Source organism: Phalacrocorax aristotelis, chromosome 6 (genome assembly GCF_949628215.1).
Source record: "Phalacrocorax aristotelis chromosome 6, bGulAri2.1, whole genome shotgun sequence".
Lineage (NCBI taxonomy): Eukaryota > Metazoa > Chordata > Aves > Suliformes > Phalacrocoracidae > Phalacrocorax > Phalacrocorax aristotelis.
The window spans coordinates 21348323-21368572 of record NC_134281.1 but is presented as its reverse complement, the minus strand read 5'-3'; the positions used below and the strand labels follow the sequence as shown (position 1 = coordinate 21368572).

The 20250-nt window shown below is 35.3% G+C and overlaps 2 protein-coding genes across 13 annotated transcripts in view; one reads left to right on the top strand and one right to left on the bottom strand.

Annotated features, from left to right (window-relative positions):
- CENPP (centromere protein P) overlaps nt 1–20250 on the top strand; it is a 173062-nt gene that overhangs the window by 69660 nt on the left and 83152 nt on the right. The window lies entirely within an intron of this gene.
- ASPN (asporin) lies at nt 262–18501 on the bottom strand. The gene is made up of 8 exons (XM_075096563.1): nt 18214–18501; nt 12421–12694; nt 10484–10596; nt 8193–8406; nt 7697–7807; nt 5364–5457; nt 2725–2863; nt 262–1498 (listed from the first exon to the last, which is right to left on the bottom strand). Exons 2-8 carry the CDS (start codon nt 12668–12670, stop codon nt 1301–1303), a joined length of 1119 nt encoding a protein of 372 aa, XP_074952664.1. The 5' UTR covers nt 12671–12694; nt 18214–18501; the 3' UTR covers nt 262–1300.

The following is a 20250-nucleotide window of genomic DNA, read 5'->3' as shown; positions in this document are numbered from 1 at the left end:
ACTTAGGCGGTAGACAGGCTGAGAGATCAGGAATTGCTTGATTTCTGTGTATTATTTTCTTCTACTACTAGTCTGTGTCATTTGCTTCAAATAGTGTTGAATATTTAACTTTGTGAAGAACAGCAGTGATAAACAATCCAAAAGGTATGTAGGTTTGGAAAAACGAAGAATAGAGAAAATATCTAGAGAAGAGTCAGAAAGGTGTTTGGTTATAATCTCTGAATGTTTTGACATGACCCATCATGTAATCAAGTATACATATGCAAGTATTCTTTAAGTTTAATTTATTTTGAATCACAATAGCAAATATACACTAAATAGATACATAAAATATCAGTTTCATACAGTACTGTCAGTATTGAGAATTCTATGTGCTGACCTACATAAGAAGTCAAGGCAGCTGAGTTCCAGCTATCTGCTTGCATTCAGCAATTTTAAAGTACTTACATTAATGGGGAATTCTTAACCCATATGATGTCAAAATATAAAGGAGGAAAAAATTAAATGAAAAACACTTATTACAGTTGAAATAGATAAAAGAAAATGTATGTGCTGGCCTAAAGGGAATTTAATAATCATTCCTGTTAAGCTTGAAGCATATGATTAATCTCAAATCCTACTTTTTAATATTCAGTGTGCATCAAATTATATTGATAGCAAAACATTGAAGGACGTTTCCCTCTTACAGTTGCAAGAAAAAATACCAAAAACTTTTAAAGGTTCTTAGCATGTTAGATGTTGATATGAAACCCGCCTTTATCTCACTTAATAAGTTATAAAAATATATAGTTTAGAGACAAGAGACCTTATAATACTGTACCTTGTTATTGCATCTTTGCCAATTATCAAAAATGGCATGAGAAGTTGTCCTTGAAGTCTGTTAACTTTTTTTTTCATCTTTTCTTACAACACTTTTTGGCAGAGGAAAAGGCCCTTACAGTGGAAAAAGTCATTTCCACTTGATTTTTAGAATTTATTCAGAAGAATATGTCAAAACTATGTGATTTAAGTAAAGAACTTAATATCTATAATAGGAAACATCAAATACGGTTTCCAGTTGTGCTTCCAAGAGTCCTTCCGTAAGATATAAAGGCTTTTGTTTAAATTATTCAAATGTAGGCTGAACATTGTCAAATAATACAATGGGTCCTACTAACATATTGTTTCTAATTAATTATCTCTGAAATAGTAAATAATTTGTAAACTGGTTAAATAGTGTAAAATTTGCCTTTTTCTGCAAATTTCAAGTATTGTAGAACTGATGCGGAGAGCTTGCTTTTTGAAACTACCAACTTCGGTATCACTTGAGGAAATTTCCAAGTTGCACGCTGTTTCTGGCTAAAATGCAACGGAAAGTTGAAGGCTGAACCTCCCAGTACTTTACAGGATTATTGAAGAGGCTTATGCCACTGTATAACACTTTCTTCTTTCTTCTTCCTGTTGGACAGAAATCATTCACTCCCAGTTTTGCAATATGATTAGAATGAAGGAAGACTACCTGCAGCAATAAGAAACAGTAAAATACAGTAGTTAGTATGTAAATGGGAAAAATATCTAAACATTCATTGTTATATAGATAACTGAGGTTTGCTATAAGATCAGTTGGATGCAGACCTTAACAGTAACAGGAATTAAAAATTTGTGTTAAATCTTTTAAAAATGTCACCCTCCTGCCACAGTTTCTCCCACAAAAAGAAGTTACGTGATATTTTATCAGTGTGTTGTCAGAGTAATTTGACTCTGTTCTTATGGAACATTCTCCTAAAATGTAGTTTTATATTAACTTACAGTAAGAATTCTAGTGATGGCATATTATATTCTCCCATAATACAAATGCTCAGTGATAAATTTTAAAGAGTAGACTCTAGAAAAGTTGCTATTAGAAGAGATTTGTTGGTATTGTTATAGGAACAGGTAAGGCTAATGTTGATGTAGCTTAAATTAGTAAAAAAGAAAAAGGCTTATGATAGAGTTTAGAATTTAATTAAAATAATGTACATTGATAAAATAATTGTTTTATTTGTATATCTAATATTACATTACAGTGTAAATTGATGTTTGGGCTTTGGTGTTTGTTTTTTTTTAAATATATATCTCTCAACAATTTTCTTTAATGGGAAGTAAAATAAGTGGAAGGAAATGAAATTCAGAGGTAAAAGCTTTTACCAAACACTTTATCATGTGCTCTGTCATCTATGCATTTCTTCATGTTTCCCCAAGCTTTGTTCTGCTCTGTATCCTAAGGCATATGTAATCTTAAAATACATATTTGATTTTAATTACTCTTCTGGAATTTGGGAAAGAAATGTGTTTTGAAAGCATTTTATTGTAGAATTAATCTAGTCCTAAATACAAATTTGAAAACCGTATCATTTCGGCCTCATAAATAATTTTGTTTGGATTTAAGGCTTTTCAGCATGGAAATGGAAAAATTTCCACTCCAGTTTGTTAATATGGGAACTATAATAATCTGCAACAAACTTTCCAAAAACATTTTCTGTGTAGCACGTTGCCCCCGTTTATTTCTAGGAAATGTTCCTGCTGTTTGATCTTGTTTATTTCTTTAAGTACATACGGGATTTCAGGTTTTCCTAGTGTAAGAGTCATGTCAAAATATATGTGACAGTTAAGTATGTTTTTTTAAAATTGTTGTAGTCAGTATGGCAGTGTGAAAGCTAAACAACCCATAAGTACTGGAGCTTTCTATTAAGTTCAATATATGACCTGCAGGTATTTCAGTTCGGGTAATCCAGGAGGAACCTTCTTGAGCTTATTTTTTTCAAGATGGATTTCACGTATACTTGGTATGTTGGCAAAGCTTCCATTTTCCACATCTTTGATTTTATTATTCCCAAGGCCAAGCCTAGAAATAGTGCAAGAAGCATTTAATTAAAGATTAATCAAGATTCACAGCATTGAAAAGCATACTTTTTTTTTCAGGGTTAAAATACAGGAGTAGACATAGAGGGGAAAAAAGAACTGGGGAAAGATGATGAAATCTTACCTCTGGTAGAAAAAACCCCCCACCATTGATCTAACAAATATTTTTTCTTCTTAATTTAATCTCCACTTAAAGGACAGCAGCTAATCTGTGAGCAATTGTCTGGTTCTGCATGTAGTTTTTCTACTTTTAGTGGCAAGAGTTAAAATGATAAACATCAACCAATCTGCTTGTAAAATAAATCATGCCCCTTCATCAAGTAGTATAGCTACAAAGTATACTCACAGTAATAAAAAGTATTGTTCTAAAGAAGAGTCAAAGAAGTGCAAGTCTTGTAACGAAAGTTATATATATAAACTTAGTCAAAAACTTGATGTTTTAAAAATATGCAGGACTACCTTAGAATCATAGACTCATTAAGGTTGAAAAAGACTTTTAGGATCATGAAGTCCAAACATCAACCCAACACCCCCATGCCACCTAAACCATGCCCTGAAGTGCCACGTCTACATGTGTTTTTGGACACCTCCAGGGATGGTGACTCCACCACCTCTCTGGACAGCCTGTTCCAATGCCTGACCACTCTTTCAGTGAAGAATTTTTTCCTAATATCCAGTCTGGGCTTGAGCCCATTTCCTCTCATCCTATGGCTAGTAACTTGGGAGAAGAGACTGACCCCCACCTCACTACAACCTCCTTTCAGGTAGTTGTACAGAATGGTAAGGTCCTCAGCCTCCTCTTCTCCAGACTAAACAACCCCAGTTCCCTCAGCCACTCCCCATAAGACTTGTTCTCCAGACCCTTCACCGGTTTTGTTGCCCTTCTCTGGACACGCTCCAGCACCTCAATGTCCTCCTTGTAGTGAGGGGCCCAAAACTGAACACAGTACTCGAGGTGTGGCCTCACCGGTGCCGAGTACAGGGGCACAATCGCTTCCCTGCTCCTGCTGGCCATGCTATTCCTGATAGAAGCCAGGATGCTGTTGGTCGTCTTGGCTGCCTGAGCACACTGTCGGCTCATGTTCAGCCAGCTGTCAACCAACACCCCCAGGTCCTTTTCCTCCAGGCAGCTCTCCAGCCACTCTTCCCCAAGCCTGTAGCATTGCATGGGGTTGTTGGACACAAGTGTAAGACCCAGTACTTGGCCTTCTTTCCTACTTCCAAATTCTTCTTAATTTAGGCTTTATGGTTTTTTTTGCTATAAGACTTCAGCCTGTGTTGCTAGGAAGATGATTCAGAAGGTGGAGGCACAGGTCAGTTTGGAATTGATCTTTTCACACATCCTGCAATCCCCTTTTTCTCCTTTCTTCCTTGATTTCTTCAGAAACTAAAGTTGGTATCTAAATGCAGTTCAATAGTTCCCCTTTGATAGTAGTTTCTATTACCAAATCCAAAATTCAGTGCTGCTCAGCCATATTTTCAGGGTACTTAACTGAGCTTTGCACAAATGGCTTCCTCTTCTTCTCCTACTTCAGTGATATGTTCCTCAGAAACATGCATTTTTTTCTTTTTCTTAAACACCTCCCCACCCCATCACATTTAGAAACAGTTAGCAAGTTGGTTCCTTTACCAGCTACTGGATTTTTGTCAGGCTAGTTTTCAGGAGATAAAGTTTTTGTCCCTTACAATTTACCAGTTTTCCCATGTGTTTGTATAAACAATACTTAAATTTCCCTTTTCCTGCAATCCTTTTCTGTTTTATTTTGGGGTGTGTACAGAGTGTCTCCTTCCAGTACACTTAGGCCTTCTCTGGAATTAAAAAGCTATTATGACTCTTAAATCCTATAAATTTAGTTGCAAGAAAGGCATCCTGTTCCTAAAAAAAAGAGAAAAAGCAGTTGGTGTTGCTGCATACCTCATTTTGGGGGGTGATTTGTGAGATGAGTGACCAAGGAGTTAAAATGCCTGGGCCTGATAGGGAACAGCTAGAGAAAAATACTGAATGCTGTTGATAAATAATGTGACCACAGAGGTTCATATATTCCAAGTATGAGAAATACATGCAGTGCTTAATTGAGGCATATTATTACTAGCACACTGAGAGATATTAGAGCCACGCTATATTACACAACACCAGGTGCTGTGTAAGAGGTAAGAATTTATGATGACTACATTTTGTAATCATATGCTGTTCTCGCCATACCCTTCTGATGTGAACTGTAGGCATGATATGTAAGAACAAGGCTAATGTTTGTTTTGGGTTTTTTTTGGGGTTTTGGGGTTTTTTTTGGGAGGTGGGGTGGGGGGAGGTGGTGGTTTGGTTTATTTTTTTAAAGTTTGATCTTATTACTTACAGCAGTTCTTCCTAAAACACTTTTTTAAATATTCTTTTTTTTTCCCCATTAACAAGAGAAGTATCAAATAAGCTATCCTGCCAGGTCTGACTTTTTTCCGAATAAAAGCATTCTGTGTGGCAATTTTACCTTTGAAGATCTTTATACCGGTTAAAATCTTCAAGTTCAATTGTTGTGATCTTATTGTCATCTAAATGAAGTTCTAGTAGACTGGAGGGCAATTCTGATGAAAAACAAATGCACAGTATGAGAAAAATCAGCCAACTTACTTTTGTTGGAATAACTATGTTCCAAACAGCTTCTTTCCTTTGTGTTTAGGATTGGGTGAAGAATCTTGTGGGGGGGAGAAGGGGGTGTTTGCATCAAAGAAAGGGGTATTAAATACAAGTATGTTACTTTAAAAAAAAACAACATCATTTAGTTTAAAATAGTAACTTTTAAAACAAAAATTTAGATGTGAAAGTGTATATGCTAATGTCAAGATTTCAGAGTTCCAAAATTTGGTATAACTTTGCTGGCTTTCTTTATAACGGCTTTCACATACTTTTGATTAACGTGTCAAAGATGTGAATTGTATGTTATGTGCAGTTATCTAACAGTTGGCAGTCAAAATCCTATTCCTGTGGAACCTGTGAAAGTTTTTTGTAGATGCGTTCCATGCAATGTAACAATTGTGCTATTATAGCTCCTGAGATGTGATCTGGGAGGAAAGCTTTCAGAAATCTCAATGCAAAATGAGATATTTGATGCGCTCTTTCCTATGTCAGTACACAAAATGTTTTCTCATGTGGCACCAAATAGTCCCAATTCAGAACTGTCAGTGAATGGAGCAGGAGATGGAGTCTTTTTTTACAATATCTTTCAGTGAGGGCAGACAAAGATAGTCACAAATTTTAATCTCTCTGTGCTGATCTTCTGTTCAGTTTTACTAGCACCTGTCTAGATGGCACCCTGACATCAAGCAAGACAAACCGCATATTTCTGTTACTAATATATGGCTTAGGAGAGCACTGCTCCCATGGCCATTGCTATTTGTTGTAGCATTACAATACTGAAGAAAAGTGGTATGCTTCACAGTCTTTCTTGATGCCAGTTGACATGCTTTGGTGATTGTTCATTTGGGCTTTTTTCCAGTTTACATTTTAGTTTACAATTCTGCCGGGTGCTGATTGTGTCTGAATTACAGTATTACGAAGGAAGACTACCCATCTGTCCATCTTAGATTTGAAGTGCATTTTTTATCTTAATTTTTTTTAATCTTTTTGTGTCATTATAACATTTGCAGATAGAAGGATCTACAAACTTAGTTTCCATTTGTGTAGAATGTGTTCACCATGAAATCCTGTTTGTTTATGGTGTTTTATATATTCGACAATACATATTGGACCTCATGCTGTGTTTCCTTCTAGGAGATTTCTCTATAACAAAGACAAACTGAATCGTTTTATGTATATCTTTTTTAGTTAAGTGATGGGAGATGGTATTATGATGGTACTGGAGATATATATCTGTTTACAAGAAGAGATTAAATTTAATAAGATAGAAGTTCTTTATTCAAATGATCCAGAAATAAATACCTTAGGGGCCAACATTTAGTTTCCCTGTGAGTTAATGAATGGTACAACATATGGTATTATGCCGTTTCCTCCCTTTTTCTCTTAGCTAGTAGTTTTGAGGAGTTGAAAAACATGAGAATTTGGTTAAATAATATGTTGACCTATAGAAAATGCAGGTAGAGTGTTGTACTGAGTTCTGTCGTGCCACTTTTTTGTGTGCGGAGGTCAGTGATTTGTAAAGTTAGTGTTTTAATTTCTTGCTACCTCCCAATCACAAGTTAATTGTTTTATATGAAAGAGTGATGTAATCTTGTAGTATCTTATGATGGATTTAATTAAAATTATAGTAAATTTTACATAGCAAAACCCCATCAAAAGATGTATAAAATGCTGTATTGGGTTTTGCATTAAGGTGGTTATATTGCAGAGCATATTTGAGCTACAGAGTTGCTTGAAACATTTAAAATTCAAGTTAGAAATTTTGGGGTTTCTGTTTAAATGCATATCTCTTATGACCCAGAACAAATATCAGAGGGTTTATCCTTTCTTTGTAAGGATTTTTGAGAGGCTGATGGGTAAGATGTGAAGTGACATCTTATTGTTGTTTTCTTCACATTGTTCTTCCTGAGAAGAGTCTCTGGATGACTCTGAGAGCAGTGAACTACCTGACAAGGAGAAGGCAGGAGAGGGGCTGGAGAGCAAGCGTGTGTGCACATGCATGGACATTTTTGAGATGTAGAATTGGATACTAAGTACAAAAAGAAAAATAATGTAGAAGGTGGTTTGGTGTTAATGAACAATACAAAACGGAATTTATGAATATTTTAATAATCATATAGATGTTAAAGCATTGTATTTAGGAGTATACTGGTATAGGTAAAATAGAAAAAGTTAAACAAAGCATACCTTTAGGAATTGAAGTCAATTTAGCTTCTGCAATTCTTATATGATAGATGTTTACGCCTTCAAAAGCCCCTGGCTCTATTCCGTCATTGTTAAGAGGATTTGCACTCATTTCTGTCCAAGGGGGGGGAAAAAAAAAAACCCAAACTATGGCATAGGAATTTTGTGTATGTTAGACTAAGTCATAAACAGCTGATTTCATTTTGTTTATGACTTCTGATGTTCTAAGCGTTAATGTTTAGCTTTGATTACCTATTCTGAGGGGTGGAAGCCACCAGCTTTCAGTGAATAAAGGCTGTCTAACTTGGCTTGCTGGGTTACTAGAAACTTGACCTGTGTAGCAACTTCACATAGAAATTAAATTGCGAAAGATATTTTCCACAGCATAGATATCTCTTTAAGAAGAAATTGCACATTGGGGAAATGTTTGAATGAAAATTATATATAGTAGGTTACATTTTTGATAAAGACATTTTCTCTTCTACTTAATTGGACTTACCTAAAACGTGTAGAGACTTCATTCCTTTAAATACATCCTTGTGGATTTTTGTAACCTTATTAGCATGAATTCTGAGCTCTGCTAAAGTTTTTGGTAGATTTGTTGGAATCTCAGTTAGCTGGTTATGGGACAAATACAGTCGTCGTAGCTTCTTTGTTGGTTGAAAGGCTTTTGGATGGATCTTGGATATTTTATTGTTGTTTAAAGCCAATGCCTATGAAATATGGGAAGAGCAATAAAAGGAAAATTTCTCTATACAGGACTGTTATCATTGTGAATTTTAATTAATTTTATATATAATTTAACATGTATTTAAAATATTTTATTTTCCCATTACACCAAACTTTGGCTCTTTGTTATATACTTTAGGCATTCTACTTGATTGTGAAAAGCAAAAAGGAAACTGGAAGCCAGAACATCAACTAGAAGGTAGAGAAAAATTAGTCAGAGCTGACAAGGTGCCATTGATAATGAGAAGAACTGGCAAAACAATATGTTTGTCTGCATACATTTTGTGGGATTGTATGGGGGTTATATTCTTTTTCATTGTTGTTGTTCCTTAATGCAGAAAAATTCTCAAAACTCAGAATTTAATCTTTTATTTCAGCATAATGCTGCAAAGTAGAATTCAGGTTTTTAATCTGACTATATCTTGTTTGCCATAATTTTTCAACTCTTGTGCATTTAAGTATCTCTCTTGACTGTACAGTACACTAGTCCTCTTTTGGGGCAGGTTTTTTGGGTTTTATGTGTTATCAGAATACTTGTAATGAGTTACTACAAAATATGAGTTATGTTAAATTATTTTGCACGTCAAATCACATCTCTGCATTTCCATATCTAGACTATTCATTTTTGTTCCTTTTTTACTTCTTTGAGCTGTTGTTAAGTCATCTGCTCTCTGGAATTGTGTTGGGGCGGAAGTAGAGCAAAACAGAATTAATCTTTGTTTCCCAGAAAAAATGTGTACAGCTTAAGGAAGTAAACAGGAAATGATCCTTCCTAATCCAAGTTGCCATCTGTGTCTTTGCTAAGTAGACTAGTACTCAGACAAATTGTATAAACTTTCTTTTCAGTAAAAATTTTGTTAGAACTTGCTACAAATTAACTAATGAGAAAAATCAAAACAGCTCAGAGTTTTCAGTTACCACATAATTAAATGGTGACTCTAATGCATAATGCGGTGATTGCTGGTGTATTCCAATTACTTTCTCAGTCACTGGATGTTAGTTTCTCTAAGATTTTTTTATACTGAACGCAAACTGCAGTTAGTGTGCTTAACCCGAACCTGCTGGTAAAACCATTCTGTACTCAGATGCAGGGCACTTAAGGGGAATTGGAAACACTTTGTTGCCAACAATGAATATATGTGGTTTCTATTTTTTCTGTGCTAGCTTAACCCATAATAATTAACAAGCTCATTCATAAACACTTAAAACCAGTAAATTTTCAGTTCTTGCTCAGGAACAAAATATGACTGAAGAGGTATTTGTTTTGGTAGCTTAATGTGTGATTCATGTCTTTCTAATGTGGAATAGAATGTCATTAGTTTGCTATAACTTTTGGAACAGATTTGTCATTTTTACAGTGAAAAGTTAAAAATTGTCAGTATTCGATGGTACCGGATCTAGAGTGACATCTTATGGAAATAAGTATACCAAAACAGATTTAATCTGCCTTTCCAGGCCTCATTATAGAAAGGGATTATTTTGTACTGTTAATATCTAGATCTATCAGTTGCCAGTGATACTTATGTCTCTACATGAATACTTGAGCGTGTTAAAAAAGAGTAGTAAAGCACATTTCTTTTTCTGTAATTCAGCATTGGTCTGTTTTTGGTTTGGGTCAATTGGATTTGTAGCATTAGTTTCAGTGGCATATGTGTCAGTTGTATACTGTGTGCTTTTGAAAATGCCCTTCAAAAATATCATTCTTGTTCTGTGAGATTAAGTGCTTTCTTCTATTTTATAGCTAAGCAGATAAAAAAGGAGCACTTGTCTTGCAGCCTTTAAAATGTAGGGAGTGTTTCTGTGCATGCTAAGGACTGCATAAATATTGAGGATCTTTTTGGTGAGATACAAGTGGTACATTTTCTGGATGTTGTAGAAAGTAGTGTAGTTCTCACAGCTCAGAGATTTGCTTCTTACTATGTGGGAGCAGTCAAATATGCATGCATTAGACTGTATTTTTATGTATACTATTGGAGAAGAAAAATATCATTTGTGTTTTAAAAGTATCAAAATAGTTCAGATCGGTAAATTAGATTTCAAACTTAGAAATAGCAAGCTTACATAAAGTGATGTGAGTCCTTGGAGATCATTTTCCTTGACCTCTTTAATTTTGTTGTTTTGGAGGTCAATCATACGAGTATCTGGTGGAATGTTGCGAGGTATTGATGTCAAACCTATTTAAGTATGTGAGATAAACAGAAACATTACATGCCTTTATATAAGTCCAAAGAAATAAACTACTGAACAGCAAAACACAGTAAGATTGTTGATTATTATGATTGGAGAGAAAATACTAACAGCCATAAGACAGAGAATAGGAAGGGAATATTCAATAATGAGAGAAACTAATTATGTAAGAATGTGACAAAAATGTGTGGATAGTTTCAGGAAAAACGGCTTCTACCCCTGACCATGACAAGTATGAATGGGGTTCTCATTGCAGATTCCCTAGATCTGTGAATTAAGCAGCCTCAGAGCACAGGTTCTACAGGGAAACTGCTTATGTCCCTGGAGGAAGCAGCCCCTCAGAGGACCTGGGGCTGTGGTTCTCTATTGAGGAACAGGGCTGTTGCAGTGGCTTTAAGGTATCTCTGCTCAATGCTTGAATGCTCCTTTCTACCTCTGCACTGTTCTTTGTACCGGCACGGTTGCTTATATGGCCATACAGATAATACCCAGGCTGAGAAATGTATTCTTGGTAAAAGTGGACAAAAGATGGTCTTCCAGCTGCCAGTACTTAATTACCAGTTGTATAAATCCCCCAATCCAGCTCACCATTCAGTTACAAAAACACTTCAGTTCATGCCATCTGAGATTCTGAATCAGGATCTAGAGACCAGCAAGGGATAGTCACTTGCTTTTTAGTGGAAATCCTGATGCATGAAATGCTAAATGCTCGTCCAGTTTATTAACAATTATTCTATAATTAATAGATTACAGTTATTTAAAGATGAAGTCTGGTAACAGGGGGTATGTGTGAACTTAAAGTGGCTTGCAATCTGTAAACTGGATGCAATAACCATAGGTTATTGCTGTCAGCAAGTTTATCCTGATTCCTTAATGATGACATGTTTAAAAAACCCAGCAATTTTTTTCATTGACTCAATGTTTCTAAGTCATGAGTCTAGGATTAAGTTTAGGATGGTGGCAGAGCTGCAATGAGAACAAATGTCATTGTCACGGTGCTAGTGGCAGGAGCATAGTCCTTTGATTACCTTGAATCATGGGAAAACTTCAATGAACACTAATTCAGACTGGAGAGATTAATAATGAATTCATATTTAGGGACTAGGATGTATCTGCAACAGTGACAGTAGCAGATTTGCCTTCAGTTAAAATGTTACCAGTGATGCGCACCTTAGTGGAAGTTAAGCCGAGCAAATAGTTTGGATCCCATTTATGCACTGGTGTTAAACTTTCTTGTGGTTTATTTATGGCCTCTTCTTCCTTTGTTATGTTTTCTTGTCATTTGGCCTGTTGCTTTGTAGTTGTGCATGAAGTACTTCTTCAGCCATAGTCTTTTTTGAGAGAGAGGACTAATAGTTTGTTTAATGCAAATGGAAGATACAGCAAACTTTTGTGCGCCTCTGTTTGGTTATAACTTCATGGAAGTAAATGAAACAAGAGAAAGTGTAATCTAAAATCTAAATATAAGTATTTCTGCATTCTATGATTGTTGTCTTCATGGACAAACTAACTACTTATTCAGTTAAGTAGTTTTTTACAGTTAGTTATTACCTATTCTAAATGCCTTTCCATTCTATGGTCTTATGAATAGAAGACATTGCTAATTGAAGGTGGCTGTAGCAGTTTATTAATTTTCTAAAACAGATGCACATAAACTGGGAAAACATTTGTGTTGTAAAAAGTGCCAGACACAGATTAGTTGCTGGACTTGACTTAGAAATTATTTGCCTGCCTAACTGAAAAAATGTAAGCTCCTTTTGAAAATGACTAGTATAGTCCAGTGGAGAACAGGCGCACAAATTCATTCTTACCTAGATCAGAGCAATGGACAACTCTCACATAGCACTGGCATCCAAAGGGACATGTTGGGAACAGATCAAAAGGAATTAGTGATATAATTGGTTCAGTGGTTGGAAATAGAGAATTGTCATCGTAGTCGTCGTCGTCATCATCATCATCCATATCTTGGAGCATCATGTTCTTTAGTGTAAAATATGAAGGCGCTATGAGAGGTTTGGCAGAGCACAAAGCCAAGAAGAGGAGGAGCATGTATTCTTTCATATCTTCTTAATCAGGCTGGCCAATCTTGAAGAGGAAAGTAAACAAACAAACAAAAAAACCCAGACACAAGAATCAGTGAATGTGAAACAGCGAACAAAGGTATTGGATTACTTACTTCACTTACTGCCACAGTCTGTGGTCCTGAAAAACGGTCTGTTATGAATATTAAGATTTAATTAGTATACAAAAGATGAAGATTATTTAAAATATTCTTTAAAATAAAATATTGTAAAATATGTGTTACAGTAAATACTATTAAAATATTACTTCATCAAACATTAATGCTATATCAGTGTGTTTTAGTTGAGTTTAAAAGATAGTATAGTCATTTGCTTCAGGCTTTGAAGTGTAATTTTTGTAACAAATTTACCAGAATTTTGAATTGGTTTTATTTTATTCCTTCTTAATGAAAATATATTTCTAGTGGGATACATGGGCTTATATGTATTGCTTGCATCTGGAAAACTGGGAAATACTTGGTTAGCAATACATAAAATGCACTCATCAGGGTACTCCCTAAACACTTATTATTCTACTCCCTAAACACTTCTAATTAAACACATCATCTTATAATCTGGAAAAATAGAGTTTTCGGTCCTGACAAGGCTTTTCCCAAATCCTAGTCATTTGTATATTATTGCTGTTGGCAGTCGTTCTCCTCTGTATTTTAATGCAAGCACATTTGTATGATTTTTAATTGATGAGGGCTCTCTTCTCTGACAAGAAGCCCATGTCAGGGGTTGAATCTGTGTTATGAATCTCTCTCACGTGAAATCAGTAACTTAAATTACATCCAGAAAAAAGCTGGAAACCAATACCTCTGTGTGCATATTTTTTCAATAAACAATTTTTTTTTTCAACCTAGCTTTGTTGTCCTAGGGTCTGTATGTGGTAGCTAGGCAGCCAGTTGAAAGTAGCTGAAAATGCACCATGCTTGAATTTAATGCCATAAACCCCATCAGCTTTCTAGATTACCTGTAACCTTAAAGTATGTTTCTTGTGTAATCAAAAGTCCTTCCGTCTGGAAGACAGAAAGGTGTTGGCTCAGTAAGGGAACCTTCAAAGCAGAAAACCCCATGTTGGATAGCTACAATTATTTTTTCTGATGTTGTTGAGAATACACAGGTTATAAAAGGCTTAAAAAGTAGATTTGTCTTTAGAAAAATATGGTGGCTTCTGTCTCATACAGCTGTTCATTCAATTTCATTCTGCTTCTCTGATTTATAATTTTACCAGATGTCTCTTAGCGACACCTGACTGGGACAACCAGGAGTCCAGTCTTTAAACTACAGTATAATGCGTTACCTGAGTAATGATGATCAATAGTTCAAAACCCTTAGAAATTTTCTACATACCCTGGTTTTATTCTAAAGATTATTTTATTGACCAAATAGTCCTAGAAAACTAGACACAAGGGAAAACAGAGAATAAGAATTGCCACAGGATGTTTTGCAACTCTAAGAAAATTTTGACTGTAAATTCAGCCCTCAGCTCTACAATGTTCCCTTCCAAAGCCCAGTTCCAGAAGTCATTTGGATCCTACAGTATGCTGTGCAAACCAAGAGGGGCTGTTGTTAATTTCATTATTCATATCCTGTTTATAAAAATGTTTCTATTTAGACTATCATAAACCTCTTTAGGGAAATACTAAATAATGTCAGTTCTTGTTTGATCACCTAATTAAATGCTTGCTGATCTGTTTATAGCTGAAAAATGTCTTTAGGCATTTTATCATTTGTCCTCAATCATAGGAAAAGGACTGCACTGGTTTATACAAGGGTTTTGACTTGTCTTATTAAAAATTCTGCTTTTTTGTTTGTATTGCGTTTTTCTATACAAGGCATCTTGATGTTTCTTATATATGGTTCTTAACAGCATTAAAATGCTGTGTATTGCATACATTGCTACTACTGTAAAGTGTACATTTCAGCATGCATAGAAAGATAAACACTTAACTGTATTTAGATTACATAAAACTCAGCCTTTTAAAAAGAACATAGTGACCCCTTTGCCCCAAATATGTCTCTGAAAACAGAAGTACATTATGCTTTGTATCTCACAGGTACACAGCATATAACTAAGTTTAACACATATTTTAATCTTCCAGTTACGTGCTTATTTGAGTACTGTATCTCTTACTAATTTAGCATTCTCTTTTAAAAGCATCTTCATGTATCTTTTTCCCATATGTTTTTCTTTGTGTTCAGAATTATGTTCTCTTTCAGTTCTTCTAGAAGAAATTTTGTAGTTGTACTTGCCATCCTATACAATGTGTTTTCTTGAAAGAGTCTTCAAATATAAACAGTGCTGGGAACAAGATGTGGAACCTACATTTTTTGTTTGGAGAGAACTGCGGTCATGGCTGGCTGTATGCCTTTGGAATATTTGGCCCTATCAATCTGGTATTTCAGCTTCAGTAAAACAGTCAAAATGTTCAATACTTTGCCAAACCATTAATTAGGAGGTGAGGAGTTTCAAACCTTTCAGACTTCTGAGTTCTCCTTAGTTTTGGACAAGTGCTTTAATGGCTGGGTTTTCACAGATGGGCATTCAGGCTTGTCTTCTTCCTCTGACTGCTTAGGTATTAAGTGACAAAACACTCTGTGCTATATTCAGTGTCGTCATACAATTTATGCATGTAGGATATAGTGTTGTAGCATGTGTCATGTCCTGTGGCATTTAGTTTCTAAGTCCCTGCTGAATTCTATTTGCGATAGGATGTATAGTGTAACTGTACCTAAAAGGTGATCTTTCATATATGTTCCTGAAATGCTTTTCTGGATCTGGTGCTAGGAAGTTGCCTTATGAAACAATTTAAGAACCTGTTTCTGCACTTGCAGCTGTAGCAAATGTATTGAATTGTTCCTTTCAGATATTCAAAAAACTAATTACAATTTTAAACTATAAAAAGTTGAGGCTGTGATTGGAGTAGTGACCAATTTCAACTCTTGAAAAACACCTGTTGTTCACAAACAGTTCTTGAAAAGTATCATTGAAATACGTCATTGATGAAATGTATTAGTTCTGTGATTTAAATCTCTTGAAAACAAGTCCCTGTACAGAAGGAAGCCTGAGTAGTGATAATTTTTTTAGGAAAGAGAATAAGCCCTTGCTTCATCTTCCCATTTTGCCATTAGGAAATCCTTATTGCTAATTGGCTTTGTAGTTATGGGTGTTAATCAAGTTTGACTCCAGGTTTGCATTGGCCAAAGAACTGCAAAGAATGGATTTCAAAAAACTGGATTTTGTGGAGGTTTTTAATGTTTTTCCCCTGGCTGAGGTTTTGAGTTTTCCAGTGAACAGATGCTGATATGTCTCTGTGGAAATGCACTGACTCTGCAGCTCATCCCAAAGAACTTGTACAAGCTTTCTGTTTAAGTAAGAGAATTAAAAGAAAATGAAGGCCTAAAATCCAAGATCCTATTGATCTTTCTGGAAATACTTTAATTATTTTATCATGAGAATTTTATGAACTAATTAAATAATTGTTTCAGAAAGTGCTGTTCATTAATACAGCAGTACTAACGGCTCATTGCTGCCACTTGAGGCTGGTTCTGCTCCCAGGACATGCTTTCAGTTCTCTCATACCAGCTCTTCCATTCAGGCTGTTGGCTGAGCTGATTGAACTCACTAAACCAGCATAAAACTAATGTAAGCAAGAAAAAACCCCAACACATTCTTTCCGGGTGAACAAACTGAATCAGTCTGAGTATCAGAGCCAGCACAAAGGAACAGCCTGGTGCAGGGGGGCAGAATGTTAAACAGAAAGAGAGGGAAGGAGGAGAGGTGGGACAGCCATTCTTGACATACGTGTTGATAGACAGGCTCAGGTGTTCTGTTGAATAATAACCAAAACAGGTGATTGTTGCTTGGACAAAGTTTGGCCTTGTCCATCCTCATTTTTACAGCCTGGAACATTCAAGATGAGTTTGAGAGTGTAACAAATTCAAGGAGGGCTCACATACTTCTTCATTACACATTCTTTATAGCAATCCTACTTTTCCTTCGGTACAAAAAAAGCTTCCGGCTAGCACTCTTTCACTGGAACACTAGCCACTCCAAAGTGAGGTAGTAGAACGTGGAGAGTACACTTTACATATAGAGATGCTACAAGGCTGACTTTCCTGAAGTATGTAACAGTCCTAAAGTCACTGTACTAATTGTTTCAGACATACTTATCCTCACTGATATGGTGATCTTTAGCAAAACTCGTATTGCCAAACAACATGTGGAAGATATTAATTTTTTATGCTATTACTAGTTATATTTCTCATTTATAACTAGTTAAATGCAGGTGATGTCATAGTATGTTAATGCGATTAGAACCTTTTAGAGACTGTATGGGCAATGCCCATGTAAGTGCGCAGTAGTTCTGTGACATGAAGGTTCTAAACATGAATTATGGGAAGAAAAACACTTCCTGTGAGGATAGTCCTTTTTTTATGCACACATCCCATACTAACCACAAAACTTCTAAGTCTGGATTCCCTGGCAAGTTGCACACCAATCCTGCAGCATGTAGTCTTTGTTGTCTTACCAGTTAAGACACTGAAGGAGTTAACAGGTAAAGTTTTAAGACTTAAAAAGACTCTAAATTAAAATTAGAAGTAAATTCTGTTACCGGTGTACTGAGGCAAATTTCCTATGGCATTGTTTCTGAAAGGAAATGTTTAAATGACACAGTGGTGGTCTTTACAGAGGCAAAGAAAAAGCCCGGTGTTCATTAGTAACACAAATCATTGCACTGTGCACAGATTTTGTCCAAAGAAAGGCAAGACCATAGCTGTTTTGAAAGCTGTATTTAAAAATAGTCCTGGTTCTATTAGTCATTGTCCCATTCCAGAAATAAAAAGAGTTTATGTTTAACTGTTTGTCTACTCTACTGATTTACTTAAATTGCTTAAGAAAAACAAGATGGTATTTTTTGGTCAGTCAGATTACTGAAGAAATTATTCTGTCTTGAGAAATAGTCCAATATTGAAGTTATGTACTCTATAATAATGAATAGCGTGTTTACAAAATAAGTTATGTTTAGAGACTATTACTCTTTACGGAAAACACTGCTTGACTCTTGTGTGTTACTGAATATGATCTATGAGCATTTTTAGGTTGTAGCTCATCTACAGTTCACTCTTTCATGTGTTGTTTTTAATTACTTTGCTGATATCTACTTTAAAAAAAACAACTTGAATATCAAATTACAGAAAGTTAACGCTGAGTTGTAACTATAAGAACTGCTGAGATTGTAGGAGATTTCCGTAGGTTGTAATAACTGAGGAAAAAATTTATTGTCAGTTAACTCTTTCTGACAAGTCTTTCCTTAATAGTTAAATAATTCACTGCATCTTTTTTTGCTTTGCAGCTCAGACGTAGTAAATACAGAATTATTTCAGCTGCAAAGTAGATTTGGAAATGTTCCATAAAAAAGTGGTACTTCTAATTCTAAATTACCTGACGTTATTAATCTCCACATAGTGACTGACAACCTGTTGCTTAATGCTTTATTGCTATTTCAGTAGAATAGATATTCAAACTGGACATACCTTGCAAGTTTGATAGTTCTTCTGGAAGCACTGTGATAATCCACCTGAGATCTTTATGTCCAGTTATTTCATATTAAAATAAAAAATAGCAAAGAAGGAAGTTAGGCTGAGTTCTGTGAAATGGAAGTAAATATAAAGAAAAATTCCACTTCCAAACTTCCTGATCTTACTGGCACCGTAGGTGATACCAGAGTAAAGTGCTGCTTCAGATTAGCCCATCTTAGTACTGAAGAATGATATTAAGATGACTTGTTACCACTCATGTGTTTTTCATCACTGCCTGTATTGCAGCCAAAACTTCTGGCTTAACTCTAGACATCTAGTGGAAGACTTTGTGAAACCTGTAGTTTAATAATAGACATCAGGCCATTGGAAGTACAGTGAGGTCCATTTCAGGTCACTCCTGCTATAGAATCACACTGCTTATTTATGATTTCATTAGCAGTTATTCTTTAAAAAGTGTGACTGGAATAAAAGTATAAAACCTTAGCCAGTGGCAGAGTAAACCAGTAGCCTATTGTGATCAGCATGTTGCCAAACCTTTCTAAAGTTATAAAATTAAGACTTTGTTGTGTAGTTGTGTATAAATACTACCTCTTTCTTTCAGTAGACAATTATCTGGCTGGGGAAGTTGGTTCAAGAATGTAAAATGTAGATTAGATTTTATTCATCAGTATAGTTATACCTCTTTGTGTATGAGAAATAAAGCATATTTATTTAAAACAGACAATATTTACAATATTCTGTGCTAAGGTTTGAAGTTGTGAGCTTAAAGTTTTTGAGAGCTTGTCCTGTTACATTGCTTGTACTGACATGCATATCACAATATTTAGAAACTGGGTTATTCTTTCTTTGTTTTTCTTAGGCTGCCTGTTTATGTATGCTTCAGGAATGTATGACTGAGTTTACCTAAAACAAGTTTCATATTCAATGTAACAGTTTTGTGTCTTTAAATTTACAATACATTGTATCTATCCAATTCCATGCACACCTGACTTTATCTGTTTCTTTAATTAGCTCCTTTCTATGTTTTGAGTCTGGTCTTGCTGTGGAAAAATAGCCTGGAAATTTTATTTATTGTGCAAAAAGACGGTTTAAGTTGCATATTTGCTATTTTGTCTACTGTTACTTAAGAAAGAGATACTGTGCCAAAAATTAAAACTTTGGTGCTATTGTATCATGCTTGTGTTACCTGCTACATTGTTTTCACATGTGTTCCAGTTCCAGTAGCATAGGTGAGTGATGATAAAGATTCTCCCTATCGCTTTTCCCAAGGAATGAAATTATAGTTTCAAGAGCAATCACATTCTCACATAAAAACCTGAAGGTTGTCCTTAAACTTCTTCAAAATCTCAAATTGCATATATCTACATTCTCTTGCCTGCATTTAGAAACAGAAGCTTCTGAGACAAACACTCCCCTGTGTTTTGAATAGCTTGGTTTGGATGCATTTACTTGAGCAAATTTGTATTAAATTGCTGTTCAAAAAAAACCTCTGATGCTTTCTTGGCTCTGTAATAGAAGAGAGCAGGGCCTGAGGGTTGTAATATCAAGGTACCGTTTTCTTCTTTTTCACTTCTCCTTTCAATAGTAATGTGTTGAATCAGCAATTTCAGCTGATCCTAGCTTTGCAATAATGCTCCCAGTTCCCAATGTTTAGCAACATCTTTTTAGTTGATTCGGGTGGTAGGAACACATTCCTATGTACATAAAGTTTGATGTAGCTGTACTACATAGTGAAGCTGACATGTAGTGTGGTAGTATCTGGAAAAATGTCACTGTATCTTATCCTGTAATGGTTTACCCATATGTTTTGATTCATGTATAATATCAATATGGTAGAAATAAATATTGCTTATATTGAGATGCTGTTCTTGTAATGAAACTGTTTCATATCTCAAGACATGGGTTTAGTATTTTGATTGTGAATGTAATTGCATTCTAAAATAAAATACCCAGAAGTCACCTTTTCAGGTCTCTTGACTACCAGATTCTGAACTTCAGATGTTAGCTGTTGAATGCAATACTAAAACCTAA

Bases quoted from the DNA above. Each gene is read 5' to 3' on its own strand.
- ASPN (XM_075096563.1), bottom strand. From the start codon at position 12,670: ATGAAAGAATACATGCTCCTCCTCTTCTTGGCTTTGTGCTCTGCCAAA. The intron at 5,458-7,696 runs GTATGCTTTGTT...GTTTTTCATCAG, and splicing joins ATTGACTTCAATTCCTAAAG to AATTGCCCTCCAGTCTACTA. The intron at 1,499-2,724 runs GTCATATATTGA...TTATTGCTGCAG, and splicing joins CCGAACTGAAATACCTGCAG to GTAGTCTTCCTTCATTCTAA.